Source organism: Trachurus japonicus, chromosome 7 (genome assembly GCF_045865225.1).
Source record: "Trachurus japonicus isolate A0001 chromosome 7, Traja_1.0".
Classification (NCBI taxonomy): Eukaryota; Metazoa; Chordata; class Actinopteri; order Carangiformes; family Carangidae; genus Trachurus; species Trachurus japonicus.
Genome location: NC_140913.1, coordinates 13,042,852 through 13,069,568, shown reverse-complemented (window position 1 = coordinate 13,069,568; position 26,717 = coordinate 13,042,852). Strand labels below are relative to the sequence as shown.

The 26,717-nt window shown below is 40.3% G+C and overlaps 2 protein-coding genes across 7 annotated transcripts in view; both read left to right on the top strand.

The window, feature by feature from the left end:
- plekhm2 (pleckstrin homology and RUN domain containing M2) overlaps nt 1–5,799 on the top strand; it is a 16,906-nt gene extending 11,107 nt beyond the window's left edge. For 2 of the 3 annotated variants that reach the window (XM_085781312.1, XM_085781310.1), the window contains 5 exons: nt 626–691; nt 786–945; nt 1,324–1,503; nt 1,759–1,875; nt 2,244–3,413. In XM_085781312.1, coding sequence (XP_085637438.1) covers nt 626–691; nt 786–945; nt 1,324–1,503; nt 1,759–1,875; nt 2,244–2,381 — 661 coding nt within the window. In that variant the 3' untranslated portion in view covers nt 2,382–3,413. Of the gene's footprint in view, nt 1–625; nt 692–785; nt 946–1,323; nt 1,504–1,758; nt 1,876–2,243; nt 3,414–3,439 lie in introns of those variants that run through there. The other variant, XM_085781311.1, reaches the window with a different exon arrangement.
- On the top strand, nt 3,439–26,717 carry ano11 (anoctamin 11). 4 transcript variants are annotated; one of them, XM_085781322.1, is made up of 28 exons: nt 3,439–3,491; nt 6,089–6,162; nt 7,464–7,534; nt 9,936–10,106; nt 10,198–10,360; nt 11,602–11,731; nt 11,813–12,006; nt 12,101–12,208; nt 13,030–13,166; nt 13,237–13,294; nt 13,381–13,491; nt 13,586–13,751; nt 14,764–14,854; nt 17,338–17,434; nt 17,530–17,673; nt 18,066–18,203; nt 20,008–20,106; nt 20,303–20,405; nt 20,936–21,047; nt 21,137–21,191; nt 21,279–21,376; nt 22,112–22,248; nt 22,332–22,537; nt 22,621–22,757; nt 23,051–23,141; nt 24,433–24,628; nt 25,615–25,637; nt 26,496–26,711. In XM_085781322.1, the coding sequence occupies exons 5-27, from the start codon at nt 10,229–10,231 to the stop codon at nt 25,629–25,631; spliced, it is 2,757 nt and encodes a 918-aa protein (XP_085637448.1). In that variant the 5' UTR covers nt 3,439–3,491; nt 6,089–6,162; nt 7,464–7,534; nt 9,936–10,106; nt 10,198–10,228; the 3' UTR covers nt 25,632–25,637; nt 26,496–26,711. The 4 variants fall into 4 exon arrangements, with proteins under 4 accessions (XP_085637448.1, XP_085637447.1, XP_085637449.1 ...); XM_085781321.1 differs by having other exon boundaries at nt 25,615–25,662; XM_085781323.1 differs by lacking the exon at nt 25,615–25,637 and having other exon boundaries at nt 24,433–24,564; nt 26,496–26,717.

The window sequence follows — 26,717 nt, the reverse complement described above, 5'->3', positions numbered from 1 at the left end:
CCATTTGCTTGCTTTTGTCTCTCCTTTGCATCTGTTGTCACTTTAAATTGCACCAAAGCAGGTGAAATTGACTCGCAATGACTTGTGTTTCTAAAATGGACTCATTGATATCCCTGATATGGTGTGACACTGTAATGATTCAGGTCTCCCAGTTGTGTATTAGAAATGTAATGTGCCAAAAAGTGTAGAACACGTTAACAGTCCCATGTCCCTGATGTACGCAGAAGATGCCAAACATATTGAAGTGATAATTCCTTTGGCTTTTCACTCCCTCCACCATCTGCCACTGTCAGAGACACAGATCTGAACCATGTTTAGTGTGTAGAGAAAAGCAGTGCAGCTCAGAAAACACTGGGCAGCAGCTGCTGTCTTGTCTGTGGCAGAATTTATAATAATGTCTTAATCTAGGTATCACCTAATTATGTTAATTTCAAGTCCCACTGGTCCCTGCTTGTCCACACTAAAGTGGGTTGAAACAACTGTGTAACTTACAATGGCATCATTAGACATTGAGGGATTCTGTCAGTTTTATAATAATTATCAGATCTGTAATATTTACTGTATGCTGTAATATAATGATCTTGTAATTAGATGAATATAAACAGATCTTCCTCTTTTCTTGCAGCAATGGGATCCTCTACCTGTACGCAGAGAGAACTGATGTGATCCCTCTGCTGTCTGTCACGATGGGGTGAGACTTAAGTGTCTGAAACATGAGACTGGAGGTGGTTACTCTTCAAAAGTAGTGAAAACGAAGGCTATATTCTTTTATGCTCTGTGTGCAGGGGGGAGCACTGTGGAGGCTGCCGTCGCTCCAACAGCACAGAGCGTCCCCACGCCTTCCAAGTCATCCTGACAGAACGACCGCCACTGGAGCTCAGTGCCAACAACGAGCAGGACATGGCCGACTGGATGCAGCTGCTCTGCCAGTCTGTCTCCAAAGGGGTAAAGAGGGAGACTTGTATTTCTTCAAAGAGAAACCATGCAAGATTTGCACCTTAATTAAACAGCTTTTGAGTAATTAGAAAAAAAATTAAATGATTATTACGGGGAGAATGGAGGGTCTCCTTCTACCTATGATCTCTTGGCCGGAAACCTCCGACCTGGTGACCCAGATCAAGCTGCGTGGTATTAAAAGGTGGTGCTAGACTTCAGTAAACATGGCTGTGATAGACGAAGTAGGAGAAATGGAGGTTGTTGAAATAAAACAAGTTGTTTGCCAAACGACAGAGAGGAAGAAGCAAGAGAAGTGGAAAGGTTTGCTTCAGGAGGTTCTGTGCATTTGGGGCAGTTTTAATACAACTACAACTGTATTATCTTCAGGTCATCCCTCAGGGTGTAGCCCCCACCCCTTGTATCCCATGCTGCCTGGTGGTCACAGACATGAAGCTGCTGACCTGCCATCAGGATTGTCAGACGAGCTTCTTCCGTTCCCTGGGCAGCGCCGACATCTCGGATGTCACCACCGTCAGCCTGGAGGCCGACAAGGAGTACTGTGTCATTGTGAGTTCATTGTATTTATTCATGTGTGATAACAGATTACATTACAAACACAGATGGGATTCTTTCGTCTTTTTTCCTGAAATGTGAAGTCGATCTCAACAGATGTACCTCAACATCAAAAAATATACTTCTGGATTATTTTGTGAACAAATGCACATTATATATGGATATGATATCGATATTAATGAGAGAGTACATCACATATGTACCAGTACGAAGTGTTGTTCACCGTGTTTTTTACTATCTTGTGTCCAGGAGTTTGCTGCAGATCGAACTCAGTTCCTCCCTCCATGGATTTTGTACTTCAGCGGGTGTGAAGAGAGAGATCGGCTGCTGAAGGCACTAGACAGCACGTGGAAAGCCATTTTCCAGGTCAGGGGTTACTGCAGTGAAAATAAAGTGATAAAACAGTGATTTAGACTTCCCATTGATATTCGTAATATCTTAAATCCAACAACTAGCGGTATCTGCTTCCCATTTAGAACAAATGAATACATGAACATGTATTGATTTATTTTGGTACGATACATGTCGAACATCAGTACATTATACACAATGTAAACAAGCTGGATTGTAGTGAAAATGTCCTATACATTAAGTTCCACTACAATAATACAAATATAAAATACACTGAACAAAAAATAAAAAAGATGATAAAGATGATAACCATAGACCTGGTTTGACTTAATGAAGAAGATGTTTAAAGTGTGAAATGTGTCCTCTGTCCTCACTGTGCACAGGTGGACCTCCCCCACAGAGTCGTGTCTGATCCGTCTGTGCAGAAGCGCTGCAGCGAGGCCCTCAGCCTGATGAAGAGCGCCTGGCAGAGGGCCGACAGTCTGGCCCGAGGCAGAGCCCAGCGTGAACCCTGGTGCTGAAGGACACACACATGCACTCACCTACACAGGCACATGTACACTTACCTGTGGATAGCCACTGGGACAGACTGATAGTCTGATAGAGCTCCAGGATGGAGAGTGAGAAAGAGTCAAACCGTTCGGAGCTCTAGAAAGACTGAGGCAAACCAATCAGATGTGGTGTGAACTTGTGATGGGCCTCTGAGTGTTCCTGTCAGAGAAACGTCCTGCAGCCGCCGCAGTGACACATTCTCACTTAAAATGAGTGGCAGTGTGTTTTATTTACATAAGCATTACTCCAGTATTAGAAGTTTTCCGGACAGAATAATGTAGAAAAAATACTCTAAATCAAAGAAAAGTTGACTGTCACATGATCTTATCTCTATATAGTTCTCTCTCTATGGGAAACTGCTCTGTTGGAAATGATGATGATAGACGTATAACGCACACTGGGCACATCCTGCACTTAATACACACTATCCTGCTGACGAGTCATTTTTACTTTGAGCACGTTGTCTCTACGAGTAAACAAAGAGTTTTCTCCAGTGGATGATCCACCTTCAGATGGACAGGTTTGAGTTAATGAAAACTACACACGTAGTAGATGGTGAGAGCTGAGTGGGGCTGGGGGCGGGGGGGTCGACGCTCCGTTAGCAGCAGCTTCTCTGCACAGTGAGATGAGACAATTATTGATAATCAATCTGGATGTTCTTGTGATTTATGTTGAGAAAGCCATAAATTGTATGAAGGGGGGCAGCTGCTGCTTGTTTGCATAGTGGAAAAGTTCACAGTCTTTGCCTTGCGCACACACACACAAACACACACACACAATATGTACATATATTAACATAAATGCATATATATATATTTGTATGTATGTATGAGTAATGTGCTCTAGTTGCAGCTGCGTGACCAGTGACCACAGAAGTCACTCATGGCTCACAAAGAGTTACATGTTATACTGTAGCCTAACTGTGCTATAAATAGTTGTAAGACAAATGTACAGAATCAAAACATAATAACAGACAGATGTGTGTGTGTTTGTGTGTGTCTGATGTTCAGTTCTGGTTTATCCACAGACACACTTCACTGAATGACTCTTTCATCTGTACATTAGCCTGAGAGAATGAGGTATGCCTACTTGCACTGTTACATGACATGCTCAGCTCATGCCTGTGTCGTTAATCTAAACTCTTGCTTTACTATTTAAATGCTGTCACTCAGATTTAAAAACTAAAAAAAACAACCCTATCAGGAAATGTAACAGACTTGCCTTCTCCTCCTCTCCAGAAGTGAGTGGAGCCTCCATGCAGACTTGCACATTGTTTTTGCTATCAGTCCTTTTTTTAATGGTACAAATCGTAGTTTTAATGTATTGATATCATAACATTCAGTTTTATTTCCAATTTAGAAAGTGGGAACAAAGTAATTTAGCAGAGTGGTCGTCTTGGTGTTGATTGCGTTTGCGTTAGCAGATGAGTATTTCTGCTTTACTGTGGGTCAATATGGTGTAAGGATTGTGTCTGTGTGAAGAATCTTCACCGTCTGAGAGCAATCGTTTGTCTTAGCTTCTCGTTTTTAGTTTACACCAGTGGTTGGTGGCATCAGACTGATGTCTAGTGAGATGTGGCCATGAGAACATCCCCTTCTGCACTTGTTGTCATCAAAATGCTTAAACAGCCTTTCAACTTTGATCAGACCACCTCAGTGCTGTTTAAATATCCCATAATATTTGCTTTACTAACAAATCTGCATCTGAAAGTCCTAAATCTCCACAAATTAGAGTCAGTGGGTGATAATGCATTTTATACAATCTGTCCTTTACCTGATCTGAGACCTGCTGCTGTGTTAGTTTTAGTGTGTAACTGCTCTCGTTGTGAGGTGGAAGAGACATGCAGCGACGTCTTCTTCTGCAGTGACCATGTTGCCTTTCGATAACCGCGACTGAACTGGAGAAAATTGGCTTAAACTGAATGAAGAGCTGATCGATCTTCTGTTTAGTATTAGTATTTGCCTTACACTGTACAGTTTGGCTGAACACATAAACAATCATTCTAGGCCCTGTTCAGACCTGATGTTAACATCTATCTTCAGTTATCTTACCGCACATCTCTGTTCTGTCAGCAGATAAACACAAAGACTATTTATTCGTGCAAACACCAAATGCATTGTTGTTTTTTAGCGCTTGAATGATATGGGAGTTTTGGGTCTGATACAAATATTAGGGAGTAAAAAATTCAGATAATTGATTAATTGGCTGATATTCTTCAGACACAACATTTTACGGTGGTTTAACTATAAATTTTATTATTCAAAATGGCCTCAGTGCAGCTTAAAAGTAAACTCTTGAAATATATGAATAAAATAAATAGAAATAACTAGATTGATAAAAAATAATGAATAATTGTACGCTTTCTTTTTACAAACCCCGGTCAGTTATACAATGTGTGAAGCAATATACACATATATATATATATATATATATATATATATATATATATATATATATATATGGTCCTTATCGGCCAATGCATATGCTGAACTGATGTGACTGAGAAAGATTGAGATGATTGATTAGGATGTATTTACTTTGACTGTGCTACAGGAGCTTGTCCACCAGACCACCTCTGAATGTGGTCTGAGTTGATCAGATCTCTGATGCATCCTGGCATGTTCACATCCGAACTGACCTGAGACAGATGTTGATACTGGGTCTGAACTGGGCTTTAGCTCATGTTGTGGTTTTTGAACAGGTCAGAAACTTTGATGTATCTTAGAATGGGAATTAAACATCACCAGTCTGGGTACAGGTGTATGTGATGAAAAAATAAAACTTAGGCACTGAACTGATACTCAGCCCCATACATAGGTCATTTTTGTTACATCACCATCAATGTGCAGTTACTTAGTGCTTTGAGCCTTTCTAAGTGCCACTCGGTCCTGCTCATCTTCTTCTCTTTTACAAAGAAATCTAATCTCAGGTGAAAAAGGTACTTCACATCCAAAACCTTATGACTCACCGTGTTTTTATTTCTTTTTTTCTTTTTTTTTATTGAAATTGCTGCTGTTTTGTCTAATTGAATATTTTTTAAATCCATTTTTTCTACTTTGGTTCCTCACACTTTTCCGTGCAGCATTATGAGGTTGTTTTGTGCACAGAGAAGATGAAGACTGCAAATTGATGGAAAAGGTTTTATATAATAGTGCTTTAATAATTCAGTGGGTTTCCCCAGCGGATTATTGGAGGACTTTTTGACCAGGGAGAGAACAGTTGCAATAGTTGGATTACTTGAAATGTTTGTTGGATTATCAATAAAAAGTCAAGTGCTTAGAGTCGTGACCTATGAAGTGTATATAAAGAGTCTGTTTCAGCAGTGTTATGAATGTGGGACATTGCTGGCCAATGATGGATGTCATCTCTTGCGTGATGCAATGTGAAAACCTGTGTTTTGATTTTGTTCATAAATGTATACTGCATGTAATATTTATGTTAAGTTCAGTAGTTTTATGGAATTGTAAATAGAGCACTAATCAATTATAACATATTGTAAACTCCCACGTACAGTAAAGACGTGCATGTCCAGAAGGTTTTATACTGTTCATAATGGTAATGATGAATGTAAAAAAAATAAACCTTTGTGATTAGACGGCGTGACTGAATAAACTGAAATCAAACCGTGGCTCCTGTAACTGTTTCACTGTGTTTGACATCTGCATCTCTGTTCCAGGTCAAACCAGTGAAATCCTGTTGCACTGAACATGTAAGGACAGTGAAGTTAGAGCAGGGATAAAGGATGGACAGGTAAGAGAGCAGATGTACTGTATGTCAGGACAGTAGTACACTCACTGCATTTACACAATCCATTAGTGCGGGTCACACCAAAAACTACAAACAACAACTCACTGGGATCAGACTGGGGGAGCTAGTTATTGATGATTCATGCCCATAACTCTTTAACTACTTGAATTGCTGATGTCTTGAGCTCTCTTCCACTAGTGTTTTAAATCTGAAACACCACCCACGCTGGCATTTTAAACCGGCGCTGCAGGAACGTTAGGACGACTGGAAAACCTTGTTTGACAACAAAATGACACCAAGACAGTAAGTGAAGTTAGAGTATGACAAAAGCAGAGTACCCTCTGCTTTTGTCATAGGTGAGGCTTCTCGTGTTGTGTTGTTGCAGTTCTCCCTAATCACCACTAGAGGGCGAACATCTTTGTTGAATTGGTTTGAATACAATTAAAAATGCTTATTTCAAATATGTAACAAAAAATAAATAAGTTAAAAAAAAAAAAAAAGATTAAAAGCAATGAAAAGCGTAAAGCAAAGAAGTTGTCAGACACTGAAATAGCTTACATACTCAAAAGGGGCTATAAAGATAAAGGAAAACTTATTTAATTCCCTTTATCCTAAAATCATTATTTGATCATATGAACGCAAATATATTAAATGTTACATCAATAGGTTACAGAGACGAGGAAGATAAGCCCAGGAAGAATTGATTTTAAATAATCAAACAGAAACCTCTGAAAACGTCTGATTGCCCAACCCCCATCACTCCTGGACCCTGCAAAAACCTTATACCTGGTTTTTAACTGGTTTATGTTTGGGCCATTTGCTTCAGATCCACATTGAGACTGTTCATAGTTTCACTCCCTACTCCCTAGATTGAGATACATAGAGTTTTTTCCTGGTCGCACAAACGTTTGTAGAATAATTTAGATTAATTTCCTTTTCAAACTGCTGTTAACGACAGTAGTGAGAGGTATGTGTGACTCCACTGAGAGACTCACAGTATTTTAGTCTAACATTATTTCAGCTGTGACAGTGACGTTCTGTTCATAACTCTGTTATGGCCTTTTAGATCAAATGGAATGGTATTACTAATACTTTTTAATTTAACTAATGCTCTTAACTCTACAGCACACAGTAAGTTAGGGGCTGTCCATGCACGCCTATAAAGAAAAATGAGCTTGATGTGGAAGCTCCCACATCAATACCATTGGGATGAAGATGATGAAATGAAAGAGAATCCTGTGGGAAGTAATTATGGTGTTTCACAGAACCACCCTGTTGTGTCTTCATATTATTCACATTCCCAGTTGCAGCTGTTCAGCACAGTCTCCACCAACCAGCTGTTCATAACTGAGACTCCACCACAGCATTCAGGAAGGTGAGTGTTCTTGTAACCTTGAGTGACTTTGAGCGAAGCAGAAGTAAATATTTCTCCCGCTCTGTCTCCTTTGAGGTTGATCATCTCACCTCTATCTCCGAGAAAGAAATTTAGAAAGTTTGGAAATGAAGCCTCTATACAGTTGATACATTTAAAGATTTAAAGTGTGGTTGTTACATAGGGAAAAGAGAGGAGACTACACACTCACTGCCTCTTATTATTAGTAATCCTTATGTAGTTGCCAGGGCAACAAGTTACCACTGGATTTGGTTCAGATACATTTTGTTATTTTAGCAGCACAATAGCACCACCGTGGGTCTGCTTGTGCTGTTACCATGGTTTCAGTCATCCATAATCTATCTGTTATTTCTCTGGACATAACAATACAGAACTGCATTGAAGAGCATTGCAGGAAAGTGTTTTTCCTGAAAAAACAGCTGATAGAAATTCATGAGATCTTAAGAGGAGGAAGATGAAGGCTGATTGATCGTGAAGACGGAGGAAATGAGATGAAATAGAAATGTATGAAAAGAGAAGAAACTAGAAAAAAGCTGATTGATTTGCCAGGGAAAATCACACAACCCCAAAACTAGTGAAGAGCTGAAGCTGCCAGGTTTAATCTGTGTAAACAACATGTGGTGGAGTCGTCGTAAATGGAAAGTAGAATCACAGAGTGACTTGGTGAGAGGAAGAAAAATAGTCAAGGAAGAAATGGATAGACTGATGATGATGATGATGATGATACCAGTTGTCTCCAGTTGGGCTGTTCAAAGGAAGCAGCTGGTGAAATAAAATTTAAAAAAAGAAAAAGAAAAGCATAATTAACAAAAGAAAACGAGGAGCACCAAAGCCAGTGATCAGTCCAGTCACCTCACACCTCATTCACACAAACCCAATTCACATTCACCATTTTCCCCTTAGGAGTAAAAGCCATCCAAGCCTGAACTGGATATAAAGCAGTGTGAGAGCAAGTACTGACGCTATAAAAGTTAATTGAACTCTAGTACTTTACAGATCACAAGAGACATTTTTATAGATTCTGATTAAATCAGAGCAGTAGAGGCCAGAACACTGATCTTCAGTTCATAGTTTATGGAGGACCAGGGACATCACATGAAAAGGTCATGAAACATGTCCAAATGGCAATTTAAATATACATTGTATTCAATTATAACTGAATGATTAATCAATCAATAAAATACAAATGCAGAATAACACACACATTACATAAATTATTTATAAATATATTTATCCATCCAGGCTAAATAATCCTAACTGGCCATATATAACAAGCTCTCTGAATGGCTGGAGAGGTAACCATCCAACCAGATATTTATTGCTGGATCAGTAGATTATTTATAAAAAAAAAAATTTCCACAATCCCTATTTTTGCTTATTAAAATTAAACAAATTCCACACTAGCCAGTGTCAAACTTCAATATCACCGTATCCATCAATTTCCCATAATGCAACTCAGTGCATACCACACAGTAACATACATTGATTGTCCCCATGAAAAATGTATTATGAGTTGGAGGCTGAGCTCGGACTGATGGAGAAAACCTCTGGAAATGGTGCGTTCATGAGCAGCTGTAAAGATTGGAAAAAATCCAGCCCGGTGTTGCTGCTGAAGTTGCAGAGCTCGGGGCTCTGGTCTGTTAATTACCTCGACAGCCCACAGTATTTCTACACATTAAATGTTACTGTGGTTTTAAACATGTCCTGCTCCCCCTCAATTACATTGCTCTGCTTCCCTTTCTTATGCAATTTTAATACCTTGCTCGCCATTAGTCTGACACTTTTCTGCTTCCTCCCACCGTCTTCTTCCTCTTCCTCCTCTTCACTTATCCCTTCATACTCTTCTCCCCCAGCTCTGTTTTGACTGCAGCGCTGCAGTCAACTGAAGAGGAGGAAGAGGAGGAGGAGGAGGAGGAGGAGGAAAGGGAAACAAATTATGTCACCTATGGTGCTGATGCTGGTGGAGGTTGTCAAATCAGAGCATCTCTCAGAAACCACCAACAGCATTCAAGGTTGTGAAGTAATTTTATGCCTGTGATGTCACGCAGTAGCTCAGAGGGGGCGGAGTTTTCTCCTCTGTTAATAATTTATGTTAATTGTATGTACATTTCAAAACCAATTACAGGAAACGTGCAGAACAGTTGCATGGATGAGGGAATACTCAATAACATCAAAGAGGAGACACCCCACCCACCCACATAAACACATATATCCTACCCCCCCGCCCGCCCATCCCCATGTGCTCTGTCGTGCATAATGAGTGTGTTAGAGAGACCTCGGACTTCCTTCTCTCCCACCCACTGCCCCCTCCTGCATTATTGATGAAGTGGGGATGTGCACCATGCTCTGCTGTATGTCCTGATGTACATTTCCATTCACACAGGCAGCGAAGTCTCGGCTGGTGCCTGCCTGCTCCATCCATTACGGTACCTCACAGCTGTTTATCAGTGGAGCAAAGGAGCCAGACGGGTGCAGAGATAGAGACTAGGAGGAGGACGAGGGAAGCACTGACTGCTGCAGATCCAGCAGCAGCTTCATTCTCACCGTAGCAAAGGTAGAGTATCAGCATTTCTTATTTTCTTGTCCTCGCTTCACCGATTCAGCAGTGCAGCTTCCTGTGTGTATGTGTATGTGCGTGTATCCAGCTTTGGGACATTGAGCCGTATCAGTCGCATCATGCTAAGGAAGAGCTCGGAGCTGGTGAAGGGTGATAGAGAAGTCCTCCTGGATCTGGACTATGGAGGTGAAGCACAAAGCACAGAGAGCTACGGGAGTCTGCGCAACGGGAGCTTCATCCCACCGAGATATGTGAGCACAGTTTGACTATCTATTTCAAGACGCTGCAGCATTTTCTACTTTTACACAGGAACCAGCTGAACTTAGAGAACAACAGCACAGTAATGACTCATCCCGTCACACCTCACTGACATGCCAGAGATGTTTTACTCTATAGGGCTGGGTTGCACCAACAAGCTCTAATTTAATCAAAGATTAGCTCTAATTAAACATGGTTTAGTAAAGCCAAGTTTATTTATTTAAGATGAATTCAAACTTTAGTCAATAAGATCAAAATCAAAACTTGATAAGTGAATACATTAATGATATATATATATATATAATCTGCATGCTGTCAGCCAGTAAATATAAAAGAGTGGAGGACAGGGGCTTCTTTCCCAAAGCAAAACATCACATTGTTGCTCACCAGTTAAAAAAAATCCAAACACTACTCATGATGGCTCAGCAGAGGAACTCAAAATTTTTCCTCCTTTGAGAAGACCTTGTTGAACAATATGGTCTGATTATTGTCGAAGAACATGGGCACCAGTGGTATTTCTGTCACATTTCTGCCGTGTTTAACAATCGTCCCAGATGTCCTGTTCAGCTCCACAACAGTTTCCTTTGTGAACAGTTGTCTTGACAACAATTCATCTTCATCATAAAACTCAAGTGGGTCGAGTCTGGCTCTCAATTTTCTTTGAGGAAGTTGAATTTGTGTTATCCATCTCAAAAATGCAGCCATTGAAAAAGTTATACCTGCTTCACTAGAAGTTTAAAGTTAACTCCAGATCACAGTTTCAAGTTGTGATGTAATAGAGTTAAAGCAGAAGTAAGCGATCCGGTCGTTTTGGCTAATGCTGCGTTCCAGGCATTAAATTGAATTTTGTTTTAAAGAGTTTAATGAGAAATTGTAAACTTAATCTTTCTCAGTTTGGTGCAACTTAATCCATGATTTAATCTGTTGGTGCAATGTGAAGTCCACAGTCGTACAGTCTGCTAGCTACAGTATACTGTGAGGTGTAGTGTATCACAGATGTCTTGTGGTGAGACATCGAATTGTAAAAAGCCTAGTTATTGTTTTCTCTCTCATCTTTCTGGACTCATTACTGGAAAGTGTAGGCTTTTATGGTGCTGTGTAATGACTCAGGATTTCACTGTTCACCCCATCAAATGGAAATTAAACATCCACACACAGAATGAAAGAAGAAAACAGTCTCTCACTTGTTTTAATTAACAGACTTTAATGAGAGCTGAACTGTGGGTGCTCTCAGTTTTCAGCTGCAGCTGCTGATGAAGATGTGGGCGGGGGCAACGATCCTATTTACATCCATTGTGACACAAGACGTAACCAACCACACACACAGCTGGGGAATTACTTCAGAGACGGAAGAACTAAAATTGGTGAGAAGTTTTCTATGTATTATCGCTCGGGTGCTCTCTGATGAACAGTCGGCGCTTCATTCACCTGTTGGCTCTGTGCAGACTTTGTGCTGGTGTGGGAGGTCCGCTCTCGAAGGAAGCGGCGAGGGAAAGCGAAGAGCGAAGCACCCTGTGAGGAGGAGGGAGCCGTGCCCCCCGAGGAGAGCAGCAGGTCGGAGCGGAGGAAGGCACAGCTGGCCCAGTGGAGGGACAAGTTCATCCAGAACCTGACAAGTGTTGGACTGCTGATGGAGAAGGTGCTGGGGGTTGTTATTAGAAGATCAACGTCCACTCGTTATTTTAGTTGTCCTATTATTTATCTTTTCTCTGTGCCGTGTCTCTTCCCTTCAGGAGGAAACAGCAAATGAAAAGAAAACAATACATTTCCTGAAGCTCAGTGTTCCCTGGGACGTGATGGTGTATTATGCTGAGGAACTCTGTCTGAGAGCACCGCTACAGGTTCACACAGCTCATTGTTACTATTAGATAGTTAAATAATAAGTTATAATCTGAAGATTTTCATACATTTCATACATTGTGGGTGTCACCATATGAAATGCTGCAGCTTCGATGTCAATCCTGCTACATGTACAGGACATTCAGAGGATAGAAATTCCTTTTTCTGTTTGGGAAAGGGGGGAAAAAAAGTTTTACAATAGCTATTAATACAGTATAAACAAATAAATGAAGTAAACATATAGGATATAAACAATGATCAATTATGAATATTTTCTCATTATCTCATACATTTCACTCAATTCATCTGCGATAATTTTTCCTTCTTATTTTTTCTATATCTCTCTTTATTTTTCTCTGTTAATTGTATCCTGTGATATAACCTTTTATTTTTTTAATATTGTATTTTCAACATGTCGACAAGACACAAACACTTATTGCACTCTACACTGCACATAGTTTCCACCATACATATACAACAAAAACTGAATTCAATTGAATTGAAAAAAACAAAAACACAAAAGCGGCATCTACTATAGGGTGTAGCCTGATCTTCTTAAAGTTTTTAACTGAGCCTTGAGTCGTAAACCTTCAGTTGCATCACCTGCCAATATTAAGAGGATAGAGAGGTCTTTTTCCACCATGGATAAATAAGCTGTGATAAAAGAAGTGTAGTTACAGTCATATGTGATCCAACCTGTTGTTCCTATAGATTCACTTTTGTCACTTGTTATACCTAATAAAAAAGAGGGATCAAAGTTTATGTAAAGAGAAGGTTATGAGATATATTATTGGTACTGAATCGATGTATGTCTAATCTTTAGGCACAGCAAAATCTGGACTTGAACACATCTGCACAGGTCCTGAGTAGACTATGCATCCCTAATGTGATGAAGGAGTCGGTTCCCAACAGGCCTCTGGACTATTACACATGTGCCTTTCGCAAGTCAAAGATGAGCAGGTGAGTTCAGGTCCGGTTGGAACCAGCTCATGTTTTTCTGTTTTGCTTTAATTGAAACCGGCTTTTTTAGGTTCCTCGGCTGTGATGACCATGAAACATACTTCACAAACACACAGAGACACCGGGTTGTGAGTAGCAGAACTTCCTCTATGGTACGCAGGAGGTGCTCAGTGTTTGTTTTCTCTGATGGAGTGAGAGTGTGTGTTCACTTCAGGTGTACGAGATCCTCTCCGGGACGGTGTATGGCAAGAAGAAGAGGGCTGAAGTTGGTGTGGACAGACTGATAAACGAGGGGGCGTACACTGCAGCTTTCCCTCTGCATGAGGTCAGATATCATTTATCCGCTCTTTAATCAAATGTCAGACTTTTCCTTCTCTAATCAGCTGCATGTTGTTTTTTTGTTTGTTTTTTTCCTACAGGGCCCTTTTCAGCTCCCAAAGTTTGAGATCCGTCCTGACGAGTTGAACCAGAGGCAGGTTCTTTACCACTACTGGGCGCGCTGGTGGAGGTGGTACAAGTACCAACCGCTTGACCACATCAGGGAATACTTTGGAGAGAAGATTGCACTCTACTTCGCCTGGCTGGGTAAATATGAACTCTTATTATGAAGCCCATAAAGAGCATTCGACCCCCACTGACCTCCTCATGTGGATATATGAGATTGTGGCCACACAGTTTTCTCTCCCTCTTGGCTCTTTGATGGTTGATGGAGAATTCAACCGCTAGGCAGTGACTTTCCGTCTTATTTTTTTACTACCTCCAGCTTTTCTTCCATATACTTTTCTTTCCTCACTTCCACACGTTGTTGCCTCAACAAAAAGTCTACAGCAACATTTGGATTTATCTTTATCTTCACTGGTGGATCAATTTGTGGTGCTTGGTCTTGATTCTGTGGCGCTGCGCCACACATTGGTCTACATGTGGGAAACACTGTAATTAAAATTAATTGGTTACTTATAATGATAATTCATAAGGATAAAATTACAGAAATAAAAACAAACACTAAACAGTTTCCTGAATTTTCTACTGTAAATTTGAAAATGAGGTGGTCAACCACTTTTTATGATATTCAGTTATATCTGTATCCTCTGAGTTAAGGATCCTCTTTTAAAGATTGCTACCTTTAAGGCAAATCTCAAAACCTTTATGTTTTCCCAGGCCTTTAAGTGTCCTTAATGGTCTCAAGTGTGTGTCCTTTTCTCTTAATTTTTCTGGCTGTGCCAGCCATGGTTATTTTGTACAGCACTTTGTTTGTTTGTAATTTGTGATCACTGAACTGAACAGCACTTTGGTCAACTTTGGTTGTTTTTAAATGTGCTTTATAAATAAATTGATTTGATTTGATAACTTTTAATGTTCTGTATTATTGTCTGGTATGTAAATGTGACAAGCCAAAAAAACAGACTGTCTATTAATGTTGTGTGTGTTTGTTTGTATGTTTATAATACAGCCTGCAACCAATAAGATTCCTTTCAACCTCTTCATCCAGGACCTTCCAGCATTTAGCAGCAGTGTAGCAGTATAATAGCCCCCTCCACCCCACCCCTCCCTGCATCAGCACAGAGCTGCAGCCTAATGGAGCCGTGTGTCTCTGCAGGTTTCTACACAGCCTGGCTGCTGCCGGCAGCCGTGGTTGGGACCCTGGTCTTTGTATCTGGAGTCATGACCATGCACACCAACACACCAGCGTGAGTCCTTCACACTGCATACACACAACATAATTACATCAGATAAAAAATAAGGAGGCAGCACACAAACAATTCATCAAGCATTTGGTATGATTTAGCTGATGTGTCAAAATTTCAAGGTCAAATCTGTTGACAAATCTTAACGCTGTGGTTTGAGTCAAGCTCTCAGTTGAATTTCCTGTAGTCTCAAGTCATCAGTTTCCTAATCATGACAAACTGCTCAGAAAAACATAAAAAGGCTCTTTACGGCTGTAATAACCCTCCACACGTCATCATCTGATGATAAAATAAAGAACAAGAATTTGTGGCAGAATAATCTTGAAAACAAACAAGAAGCTGCTGGAGCTGTGTCTCTGTCTCTGTGCAGCTATTATGTAATGGATCTAATTCAAATCTGACTTCTGACATGAGCAACAAAACAAACACTGACTCAGTTTAATGTAGTCAGAGATTCTGCCTCATTTTCTTACTTTAGCTAATGTCATCAAACTTTAGATTCACATTGTGTGATGTCACGAAACTTGACTTTACTGTGTCATTGTCACTCTTCACTCTTCACTTTTTCTTTTCAATTCAATTCAGTTTATTTGATAGGGACAATGCAGGTTAACATAGTAACACTTCCACTCGTTACAAACAAGTCAATGTGACTGATGTTCTGCATACAGAGATTATAGCTAATGCTAGTTTCCAACTCCCGTCCCTAGCTAGGCTTTTAGTAATGCCCTGCCAAGACGTTTTATTTGTCAGATCACAGATACTTAAAAGCCATAAGTAAACAGATTGTACATCACCAAGAGTTTGCTTGCAGTTTCAGAGAGCAATTATTTATTTACTTTTTTTCCTTTAAACCAGAAATAAAGTACAAACACTAAGCCGCTCTCTGCTATTCAAATACATGACCTATTCTCTGGAGAAAGGACTATGGCATTCCCCTGTTGTTATTATGTTAATTTTGAGAGCCCTAATAAATATGGATTAAGACAGAAATACAGTGAAGGAAGATAAAAGCAGTCGCTCAACTCATAGCCTTGATGTAGAAAAAATATATATAATTTATTAAACAAGGACCGACGTTTCGACCTCACACAGGTCTTCCTCAGGGTGTACTGGCGCAGAACCGCAGTTGAGCGACTGCTTCTTTCTTCCTTCACTGTTTTTGTTCCGGCTGTCAGCTCCTCTTCAATTCTGGTGTGCGCTCCTACCACGTTCTTTTTAAGACAGAAATACAACAGAACTGGATGTAGTTCATTAGAGTCTTCTCAGTGATTGAGCTGTTTCTCCTCCGTCCTCCATCCACATTGAGGTCGTCATATTTTGCGTCTGCACAGACAAAACCCATGTTTTACAGATCATATCTGGCGTCCGGCAGCGAAACCACACTCATGAGATTAGTATCGATCTTGCTCTCAGAAAGAAAGCAAATCAGCATTTTTTCCAAAGTATTTAACCACTCCTATAAAAGATGCCAAGAATTAAAACTTCAGTCTGTTCTGCATAAAGACAAAAACCCATAATTCGACAATTCACATGGGAGAAGTCTCTGCCCAATTTATTACGTACTGTACATAGATTAATAACAGTGACTTCTGCTCCAGCACCAAGGAATCACTTCACACTGTCTCATCATCTGGGTTCATCCCAGTATGAAGTAATGGGGGGGAGAATGATAGATGAGTCCATATATGAGGGAGAAGACGATAAAATGTCTCAGATTCATGAGGTTCATTAGTTCACACTGTAGATTAAAGCCATTGATTAGTGGAGGATGGATTGAGAAGAAACAGACTGCACCCATCTCGCGTGACAATTAGAGCAGAATTATCTCCTTTTTACGGAAATAAAGAAGAGGAAATGTTCCCTGTCATCTGTCCCACACACAGTCACGTTTCTCTAACTCACTGAATAACAATAATAAGTCAAAGTTGCTCTATTCCCTGAAACACCTTTCACCTATGCTACTGTTGATTTCATTCATTGAATCTAAAAATCTTGAAGGGGCAGAAAGAAGAATCATCTTTTCACAAGACATTATTTAACAAAGCAAATAATTCAATAAAACTAAAATAAATATAGCTGTGGGCCAACATCGACACTCAGTTCATATGGAAATAATATTCCTCTCATACTGTAACAAAACAGAACAGATGAAAACGTAATCAACCCACTTCTCTGTATTTCCTCAACATGCTGGCTTTTAATAGTTTTTGTTTTCAAATATTATGTTAGTTTTAGATTCTTTGGTTTCTTTGTTGAGATAAACTGGTTCCTCTCACTGTGATGCAACGTTTCATCAATTTGGTTATAACTCTTGTTTTTTTTAAAGATCTCTCTTCCTTTTAAGTTTGGTAGTGTTTTTTTGTGTGCATATAAAACCCATCACAGCTGATCCACCAGATCCCTGAGCTCCCACATTAATAATAATGAGTAGATGTGATGAAAGGCCCAAATGTTTCTCAGTTGTAACTAATGTGTGTGATCAGGGAGGAGATCTGCAGCAGCGGCGCCTCTTACCTGATGTGTCCTCTCTGTAACACATGCAAGGCCTGGAACATGTCTGAAATCTGCACCATGGCAAAGGTGAAGAACTTTAAACAAACCAGTTTACAATTACAGTCCAAACAGACTGGGAGGTGATGTTTGTTTCTTTATGTATGCACTGTGTCTTCCTGCAGCTGGGATACCTGTTTGATCACCCGGGGACGGTCCTCTTCAGCGTCTTCATGTCCTTCTGGGCCGTGACCTTCCTGGAGTACTGGAAGAGGAAGATGGCGACGCTGGCTCATCACTGGGACTGCATGGACTTCCATGAAGAAGAGGTTTCATTACCTGTCTTTCTTATTTCAGGCTGAGTATGACTGTACTGCTCTCACACACTGTACTGTTCTTATGCCATGATTGAAGGACTAGTAAACACAAAAGGCTCCAACTGCTGCCATTACATCTGGAAACTTTTTTCCCCCACAATTTTAACTTAATTTAACAAGAATTATTTTGTCAACATTAATAAATGTTGGTGATTATAATGTAAATACCCAGTTATTTAACAGCCAAGGGTCAGTGCTGAAATGGACGTCTCATTGTCATGGACCTGATATCTCTGTGAAACCTTGTTGGAAGTTATTCAACTGATTGGATTTGGGTTTGAGGAAACAGGAAACCAGTACAGGATGAGTCCACTAAGGCTTTTGTCTTCAATATGTTCCCTCAGGAACGTCCTCGGCCAGAGTTTGCAGCTATGGCCCCGACTATGGAGCAAAATCCAGTGACTGGAGTCAAAGAGCCCTACTTCCCTGAAAAGACCAGGCTGTCCCGCATGTTCACCGGCTCCATGGTCATCATCATGATGGTGAGACACTGTTTAAAAATGTTCAGAGAGATGGTTTTGAACTTCATACGTGTTTTCCTTTTCATTGATTGATTGGTTGATTGAATGCTTTATTCAAATCTCCTGACCTAATGGTGCCCAGCCCATATGGGCTCATCTGTTCTAATCTGATTTGTTTTATGCATCCTGTCTGATTTGATGAATTACTCTTCAGTCACAAATCAAGAGGTGACTATCATGTTTTAACAAACCTGTTTTTTTATTGTATTTTTCTTATAATCACTCTCATTACATTCAGCTTCAGTGAGGAGTCTCAGTGTCTTTTGAGCTTTTATTCTTGAGATCCTGACAAAAAAAGGGAGGTGGGGTTTACACCTGTGTGCTCTTCCATTGAATCCTACCATGGTAACTGAATCCTGTTCTAATAAGGAATCCAGGTCATTTGCCCTCAGGGTTAGATACGACCTGATAATCTCAGCCCTGCACTGGGTGATGCCTCCAACATTAACTTCTTCTTGGACAGAGACCTAAGGATCAGTTTCCCTTCACGTCTTCTCAACCTTTCACTCTGACAATAGTGACAAAGATGGGAAATTGAAAATGCTGAATGGGCACCAATACACATTGTGTAAAAAGACAAGCTTCACAGAACAGTACCTGTGGTGACTGATGTAGAAAACAATACAAGAGGAGTGACTCCAGTCAGGCAGCCTGTTTTATATGAGATGTTTCCTGCTTAAAACACATTTAGCATTTTTACTGGTCACAAAGTATGAATAACATCCAGATCGTAATGAAACTGTAAGAGCACTAGTTAGCTGAGGATTGACCTTGGACAAGCACTGTGCTAATGAGAGTTTCCCTTTGCATAATAATTTCCAGAATCAGAAACAAACTCTGCATACTTTACTTTATTGATCACAATGGGGTAATTACATGGGGATAAAGATAAATATATACATATGCAAATATGAAAGATGACCCTAACCATATACCACTATAAAAAAAACTTACTATAATACTTCCTACTATATACTATGATATCTGAGAAGAACAGAGTGTCTAGTGTAAAGTGCTGCTCTGCTCCTGTAACAATATTCTGTCTCTAATGTCTCAGATTTACAGCAGGTCCCACACAGAGATGATAAATCAGTGAAATAATTGTTTTCATGTTGCATCTGCAGATTTACATCCTAAACACCAGTCCACTAATGCTGCACTGTCATTACTGATCCCAGAAGAGCAGAGACTGAGTAAAGCTCACCTGACTTGACTAAAGCTAATCATCAATCAGAAGATCCAGGGTGAAACATCCACGAAATGACAAATACAACAGCTGGAAGTCGAGCTAGCCTCAAAGACAACTTCCTGCTGCTGCCACTAGAGGGCTGTAAGGTACACAATGAACACAAACAGGTATTAGATACTTTACCAGACAGTTTGTAGAGATGGGAAATATAAAAATATTTATATAATATAAAATATTTGGTTCAGTTGGTTTTTCTGATTGGCTGTCATGTGAAACTAATCGAAGATTCAAAAAGTTTAATATCATATGCAAAATACAGTGGTTTTGACCAAACAATGAAATCTAACAGTACAGTCATGAAAGTTAAGATTAAAAAGTAGACTGAAATTTAGGTTCAGAAGAAGTAAGTTAAGAAAAAAAAAAGAAGAGTTTAAAAACCTGAGAATCAGTAAACAATGCAGCCTCTCAAACTCAACCTACTACGAATGATGTGCACCGTCTGAACCTCATGAAGAACCTCTTCATCACACTGTTGTATTATCCTTTTGGTATTGATGTCTCTGTCTTTCCTTCCAGCTGTGTGTGGTGATGATCTTCCTGGTGACAGTGGTCATGTGCCGAGGTATCATCAGCCTGATGATGTTTAAAACTGGGAGCCCCGTCTTGCGCACAGAGGTACATCACAGCTGCTTACAGAGGAAGTGTGCTTTTCATTTTTAATATGTTAATAGTCTCATATATTATGAATGCATGTGTGTACTTGTGACAGTCCAGCCACCTCGGATTGTGTGTCTGTTTGTGTGTAGTGTTAATTCATACGTGTGTGTGTGTGTGTGTGTGTGTGTGTGTGTGTGTGTGGCTTCCTCCTCAGGCAGGGACCATTGCCAACATCTCCAGCAGTATAGTGAACCTGGGCCTGATCCTGCTGATGGGCCGGGTCTACACTGCATTGGCCGAGCAGCTCACTAAATGGGGTAAGAACTGTGTTGATATTAGAGGACGACTAATTCTGGTTATGCTATATAGCATGACTTTGACACAAGATACAGGGTTTGCTTTATTTTGGAAATACCTGTGTACCACAAGTGTGGATTTGGATTTTATTAGTAAGTATTTTATGTTTGTTAAGTAACAGTTCTAAACAAGCATACAGTAAGACACTGCACTGCTGAGACAAGCCCCCCTCCCTCCAGCAGAAAGGGGGGCAGAGGAAGAGAGATCTGATACTGAACCAGGTCTCACTCAATCTTTTCATCTCAAGAATATGATTTGTATTATTGACTTTTCAGATTTGTTTCCAATAGGATATTATCGAGTTTATTTAGAAACATGTGGAAAAGCACTCAGAATGAACCAGGCACTATGTTTGTTTATAATTTAGTCTCACCTATGAAAAGGGAAAAATGGTGAAGTTAAAGTGCAGTCAGGTTTAGAGCAACCCTCTGAGATTTTACAGTAAACATATGTTTAACACTGTGTGTTTGTTTTTTGTTTTTTGTGGTAGAAATGCACAGAACACAAACTCAGTATGACAACGCCTTCATCTTCAAGGTGTTCATCTTCCAGTTTGTCAACTTCTACTCGTCTCCTTTCTACGTGGCTTTCTTTAAAGGACGGTGAGACACAAGACAGAGAGGTCATTCAGAGAGTGAGAAAGTTTTGTCACCACTAAGAAATGAGCTGTTGTACTGGTCTGTGTGTGCAGGTTTGTGGGTTACCCCACCAACTATGGGACCTTGTTTGGGATGAGAAATGAAGATGTGAGTCCCTGTTTCTTGATTTAAAGCATCTCTAATTCATCTACAGGCAGAACTCAAAGATGCTCTGTGTGTGTCTTCGTACTGCAGTGTGGTCCTGGTGGTTGCCTCATAGAACTGGCTGAACAGCTCTTCATCATCATGGTCGGGAAGCAAATCATCAACAACGCTCAGGAGTTCATCCTCCCGTATGTTTCATTTGACTGATGTAGCAGTTCAGGGTGTTTTCTTATAGACCAGACTGGAAATATGATGTGTCTGTGCTGATACTGAACAGCTGGAACAATTTTTAAAGAATGTATTTCTAAGATTTGAGTTATAATAAGACTTTGACACTGGGTTGATGTAACAAAAACTCAGATTTCAGTCTGAATTCATTTGTTGTACAAAGCAGTCTAGCTTGTAATGGACTGTGGTACAATAAATTCTGTGTGGGTAGCTGTTGCTTGGGATATGACATGCAGATGAGCATGTGATGAGCTGTACTTTATTTACTGTCCCAGTCTAGATGAGTCCAAAGTTTAACCGTTAGAGATTAAACCAGATTAAATGATTAAATGTGGGACTGGAGCAGAGTGTGTGATTTGGCCATTCGTCTGCTGCTCGGTGGTTTTCACATTCTTTTTTCTAAACTGTTGCTGTGTCCAAGTTTAGGACCCAAATCCTTTGAGGGCCACATCCCAGAGTTTATCCTGGCGACGACCCACTGGTTTAATCTCACCCTAACCCTGGCAGCTTCCTATCGTCAGCAGAACTGCTCCAGTTGTGCTCTCTTGCTCATGTCTGAACAAGCTTGATATCCTGGTGCACAGCGTGAAATAAATTATAAAAGATATACACAGTAATTAGAATCACCTCCACCAGCTGCAGATCTGTTCTTCTGCACATAAATAGATGTGTTCTCTGCTTCTCTGCTCCGACAGGAAAGTAAAGGCCTGGCGCCAGAAGAGAACCCTGGCCAAGGTGCTGGGGGATAAAACAACCCGCGAGCGTCGGCGCTGGGAGGAGGACTACCAGCTGGTGGAGTGTGAAGGTCTTTTTGAGGAGTATCTGGAGATGGGTGAGTATCTAAGACTGAATGTGATGTCACATGCATGCTTAGCTTTAAAATTAAAATAAAAACAAAACCCTGTGGTGCCACAGTTCTTCAGTTCGGGTTCATCACCATCTTCGTGGCGGCGTTCCCTCTCGCCCCGCTCTTCGCCCTCCTGAACAACTGGGTGGAAATCCGTCTGGACGCCCATAAGTTTGTGTGTGAGTATCGGAGACCGGTGGCAGAGCGCGCCCAGAACATCGGAGTCTGGTTCAACATCCTGGAGGCTCTGTCGCACCTGTCCGTCATCGCCAACGTGAGTCGAGTAGACTGATAATGACATCATCACAAGGCGCCCCCGAAACGAGGCTTTAACACTGCATTTCGTCCGTTCCTCAGGCTTTCTTGATCGCCTTCACCTCCGATTTTTTACCTCGTCTGCTCTACCAGTACAAGTTTGACAATGACCTCCACGGATACGTCAACTTCACACTGGCTCATGCGCCCCTCAACTACGAGGCGTACCCCCTGTGCAGGTGAGCCGTCTGCTGAGTGTGTGTAATCTGAAAGAGCAGACAATTCATCCTTGCATTGTGGCTGTGAGAGCGCAATGCACCACAACTAAAAAAAAACACACGAAAAGATACAAACTCGCTACAAATTTAGAAATTGTCTTGACAACATATGAGCTGCAAAAACTCACAACAAAACATACGTTTCTGGTGACACAAAAATGTTGGGACTTGATTAACAGAGGGCAGTTTGACGGACACACACACAATACAACCAATACGCAGTGTGTTGTACAGTAGCTGTGTTCCTCTTTCAGATATAAAGCTTTCAGAGACAACAATGGAAACTACACACTCTTCTACTGGGAGCTCCTGGCTGTCAGACTCGGCTTTATCATCGCATTTGAGGTAAAAATTAGCCACTTTCTCAATGTTTGGTTCATTTTTCATTTTATTATTCAGACATATTTCTGTTCTTTCACCCATTGCACCTCTGTCATCGGGCGCACACTTGATCTGCTTATCTTATTTGATATTCTCTGTAATTTCCGTTTCCTATTTCTCTTCTTTGCTTCATCTTCCTCTCAAAGTTTACACTCTCATCTTTCCATCTGCCTCTCCTCTCTATAATTTGTTTACTCTCTTGACATGTTTGCTGTCCTGCTGAGACCATCCATCAAGATGCACTTGCAGTGTAAACTTAAATTCATACACATTTACTTTTTAAATGCCAAGCAACCAGACTTCAACAGGACATGACTACTTAAACAGTCTGAGCTCCCAGTTTTCTTCCAAACACTGAACAAGTGTGGGAAGAAAAATTAGAGAGAGCAAGGATACAGTGAACCTACATGCTTTTAACAAACGGAGCACCATTTGCAGCTTTTAAGGAATCCTGGAAAAATGATGTAGATATCTCAACTAGGTGGACTAGTTGAGTTATCTTAAAGCTCTGGTCGAAATCGACACTGTGGAGTATTGATTTCATTTCTTTATATTTGTTTTGTTTTTTTAATTAAACTTGTATAAATAGAGATGGGGGAAAAATCAACACAGTCACAATATTTTGTGCGGCAATACTACATATACTACATCAATCCACAGAAGCCAAGTATTGATCCTTTTTTGTACGTTGTATAATCACGAAATTGAGTTTTTAGTCCTGGAAAAAAAGAGCACTGTTTCTGACTGTGCTGGTCAATCTGTCTGAAATGATTTAACTGAGATGAAGAGACTGAGAACCAGAGAGATAAAAAGGTGTTGTAATTGACATTTGCAAAAAGGTAATAAATCATAATATAATATATAATATAGTTATTGCAATACTCAGGACATCACAAAAAGTCTAAAATCGCACTAGTATCATATTGTAATGTAAGTATCATGATAATATCATATTGTGGGGCCTCTGGTGATTTCCTCCCCTACAGTAGGCTATAACTGCTCATATACTCATGGTTCAGACTTGAGATATTGTGATGAACAGATGTTGAGGGGTGTAGCAATGTGATCATCAGAGTGATAAATATATCACTATCTGAGATATTTCCTTGCTATCCCATCATTATATGATGTATTAATATATCATATTTGTTTTATTGATGTATGAATTTCTCATAAATATGTGAACCCATTCAGTTACAATCCCCTCCCATGTCACCCTCTAACCTTGAGGTGAAATGTCTCTGCCGTCCCCCAGCATGTGGTTTTCTTTGTGCTTCGAGCCATCGACTGGATCGTACCCGACGTCCCCGAGTCGCTGGAGCTGAAGATCAAGAGGGAGCGTTACCTGGCCAAGCAAGCGCTGGCAGAAAACCAGGAGGCCCTGTTGGTGAGTCGAGGCCGAGGGGCCGCAACTGCAACTGCAACTGCCACCCCGGGCACCTCCAGCCCAGGTCAGTAGAACATGGGACACACACACACACACACACACACACACACACAGAATTCCATGCAACACACACACTTGTTTATAAAACCTGACGCTCTAATTTTAGGCAAGAGCAAGTTTTGAGTCTTTTTTCAACAAGTGTCTACAAATGTTTTGATGTGAGGGGAGTTTGGAGGCAATGACCTTTTTAAAAATGTGTTTCTATTTAACATGTTAAATTTTTCTGACCTCTAAAATATCTGCTGACAGGCCTTAATACAGCAATAGAAACTAAATGTGTTTGTGTTGCTCCAATAACAAACTAAATCATGCTTGAAAATCAAAACAGAAAGGTATCTTTGCAGAAACAATCCCCATGTTACTCCTTTCAGATCCTTTATAGATTCTAATAAAATATGAATGTACTTCTTACGTATTTGTTTTATACGTATATATCCTTTTTTTTTAAATCAGGGAGTCACATTGAGATAACACAGGTGATCAATAAAACACAGCACCAGCAGAGTTCACAGTGTTAAACCTGTTGATTCTCATAAATAAATTCCACGTTTTAAAGGCTCTTTAACACTCACCTCCACACCTACACAGAGCATTCACAAACCACCTGGGGCTCGACTAGCTGTCGTAAACTTGAACCTGCTACACTGCACACAACACGGTCATTAATGGTAATGTGTACGGGACCTGAGCCAAAACATATCAGTGTCAGATGAATTAGATTCATCCAAAAGCTCATGGCTGATGTCTGTTGACATGGTTTGTTATTTCCCCCATTATTAACACATATAAGTGTTAAACTTAAAACTGTAACAATTTCACTTGGGGAAAAAAAACCCGGATCAAGCAGGAAGTGGAAGGGATGAAATTCACCACCCGAGGTTCACAGCCTGTTACAATATTAAAGAAAAGTCCTATGGAGTGTGTATTCATCCTCATCTGTGTGTGTGTCCCTGTGCTCTGACCCGTGCTGTTGTCATGTGTCTCATGTAGTGAATGTTGCTGGATGATGACAGGTGAGTACAACACCACAACACACAAGTAAGTACACAACATCATCAAGAGGAGGAAGCAATGATGTGATCAACTTAAAATTAACTCCAGTTTTTAACTGTCAAGTATTATTAATTAATTATGAAGTATAAAGTACATACAGTACTGCAGTACATAGTATAGTATCATCTCTTGCCACAACTTTTAAATCATATTTAAATGTATTATTAGGCTATAGAGCTTTTATAATATGTTTTACTGCTAGTGTCACAGCTTTGTACGGTGGCCGAGAGGGCTCAATTAACTATAGAAAACAACCTCATCAATTTGACAACACTTGACAACAGAAGTGTTTCTGGGGACACAAAAAAGTGACTGACCCAGCTAAAGACTAGCAATAATATCTGAATGATGTGATATTGAAGTTATAATAAACCAAACATACTTATTATTATCAAACCCCACCAATAGGTAGCCGTCTTCACAACTTCTTATGTCGGAAAGCAGTGAACTAAAGAAATCCAGCCAGGTCCGTCACTTTTTTGTGTTCCCAGAAACACTTCTGCAGTGTTGTGATTTTTTGAAGCTCAAGTCTTATCAAGTGGATGAAGTTGTAGCCAATTTGTGTATTTGCATACAGTATGTTTCCTTAAGATGCAGCGCGTTGTCCTCTCAGGCCCGCCGTAGTTATGACCAGTATGAGCCACTGGCTGTGATTAAATAACATGTTGCAGCAGAGATTGTATGTGTCAGCTTTTTTGTTTTTCTTTTTTTTTTCCTCTCACACTTAGGAGTTTGACAGAATTCATTTTCTCCTCTTTTTCTCTGCTTCTTCCCCATTCCTTCCCTGTCCAAACCCAACTGCTCTGCCTCCCCTGAAGCAAGCGACGCGTCCTCTGGAAACATGAGTTAGGACTGCTATCGTGAAGAAGGAGGAGGAGGAGGAGGAGGAGGAGGGAAGCTGAAGACACTCCCTTGCATCTGGGATAACACAAGTGAACTTTTTGGCACCAGGATTCTTTTCTCTTCATTTTACAAATGCATACTGCTGCACAGACATTATGATAAAAAAGGTATGTGATAGAGGCTGAAAATGAGTTTAC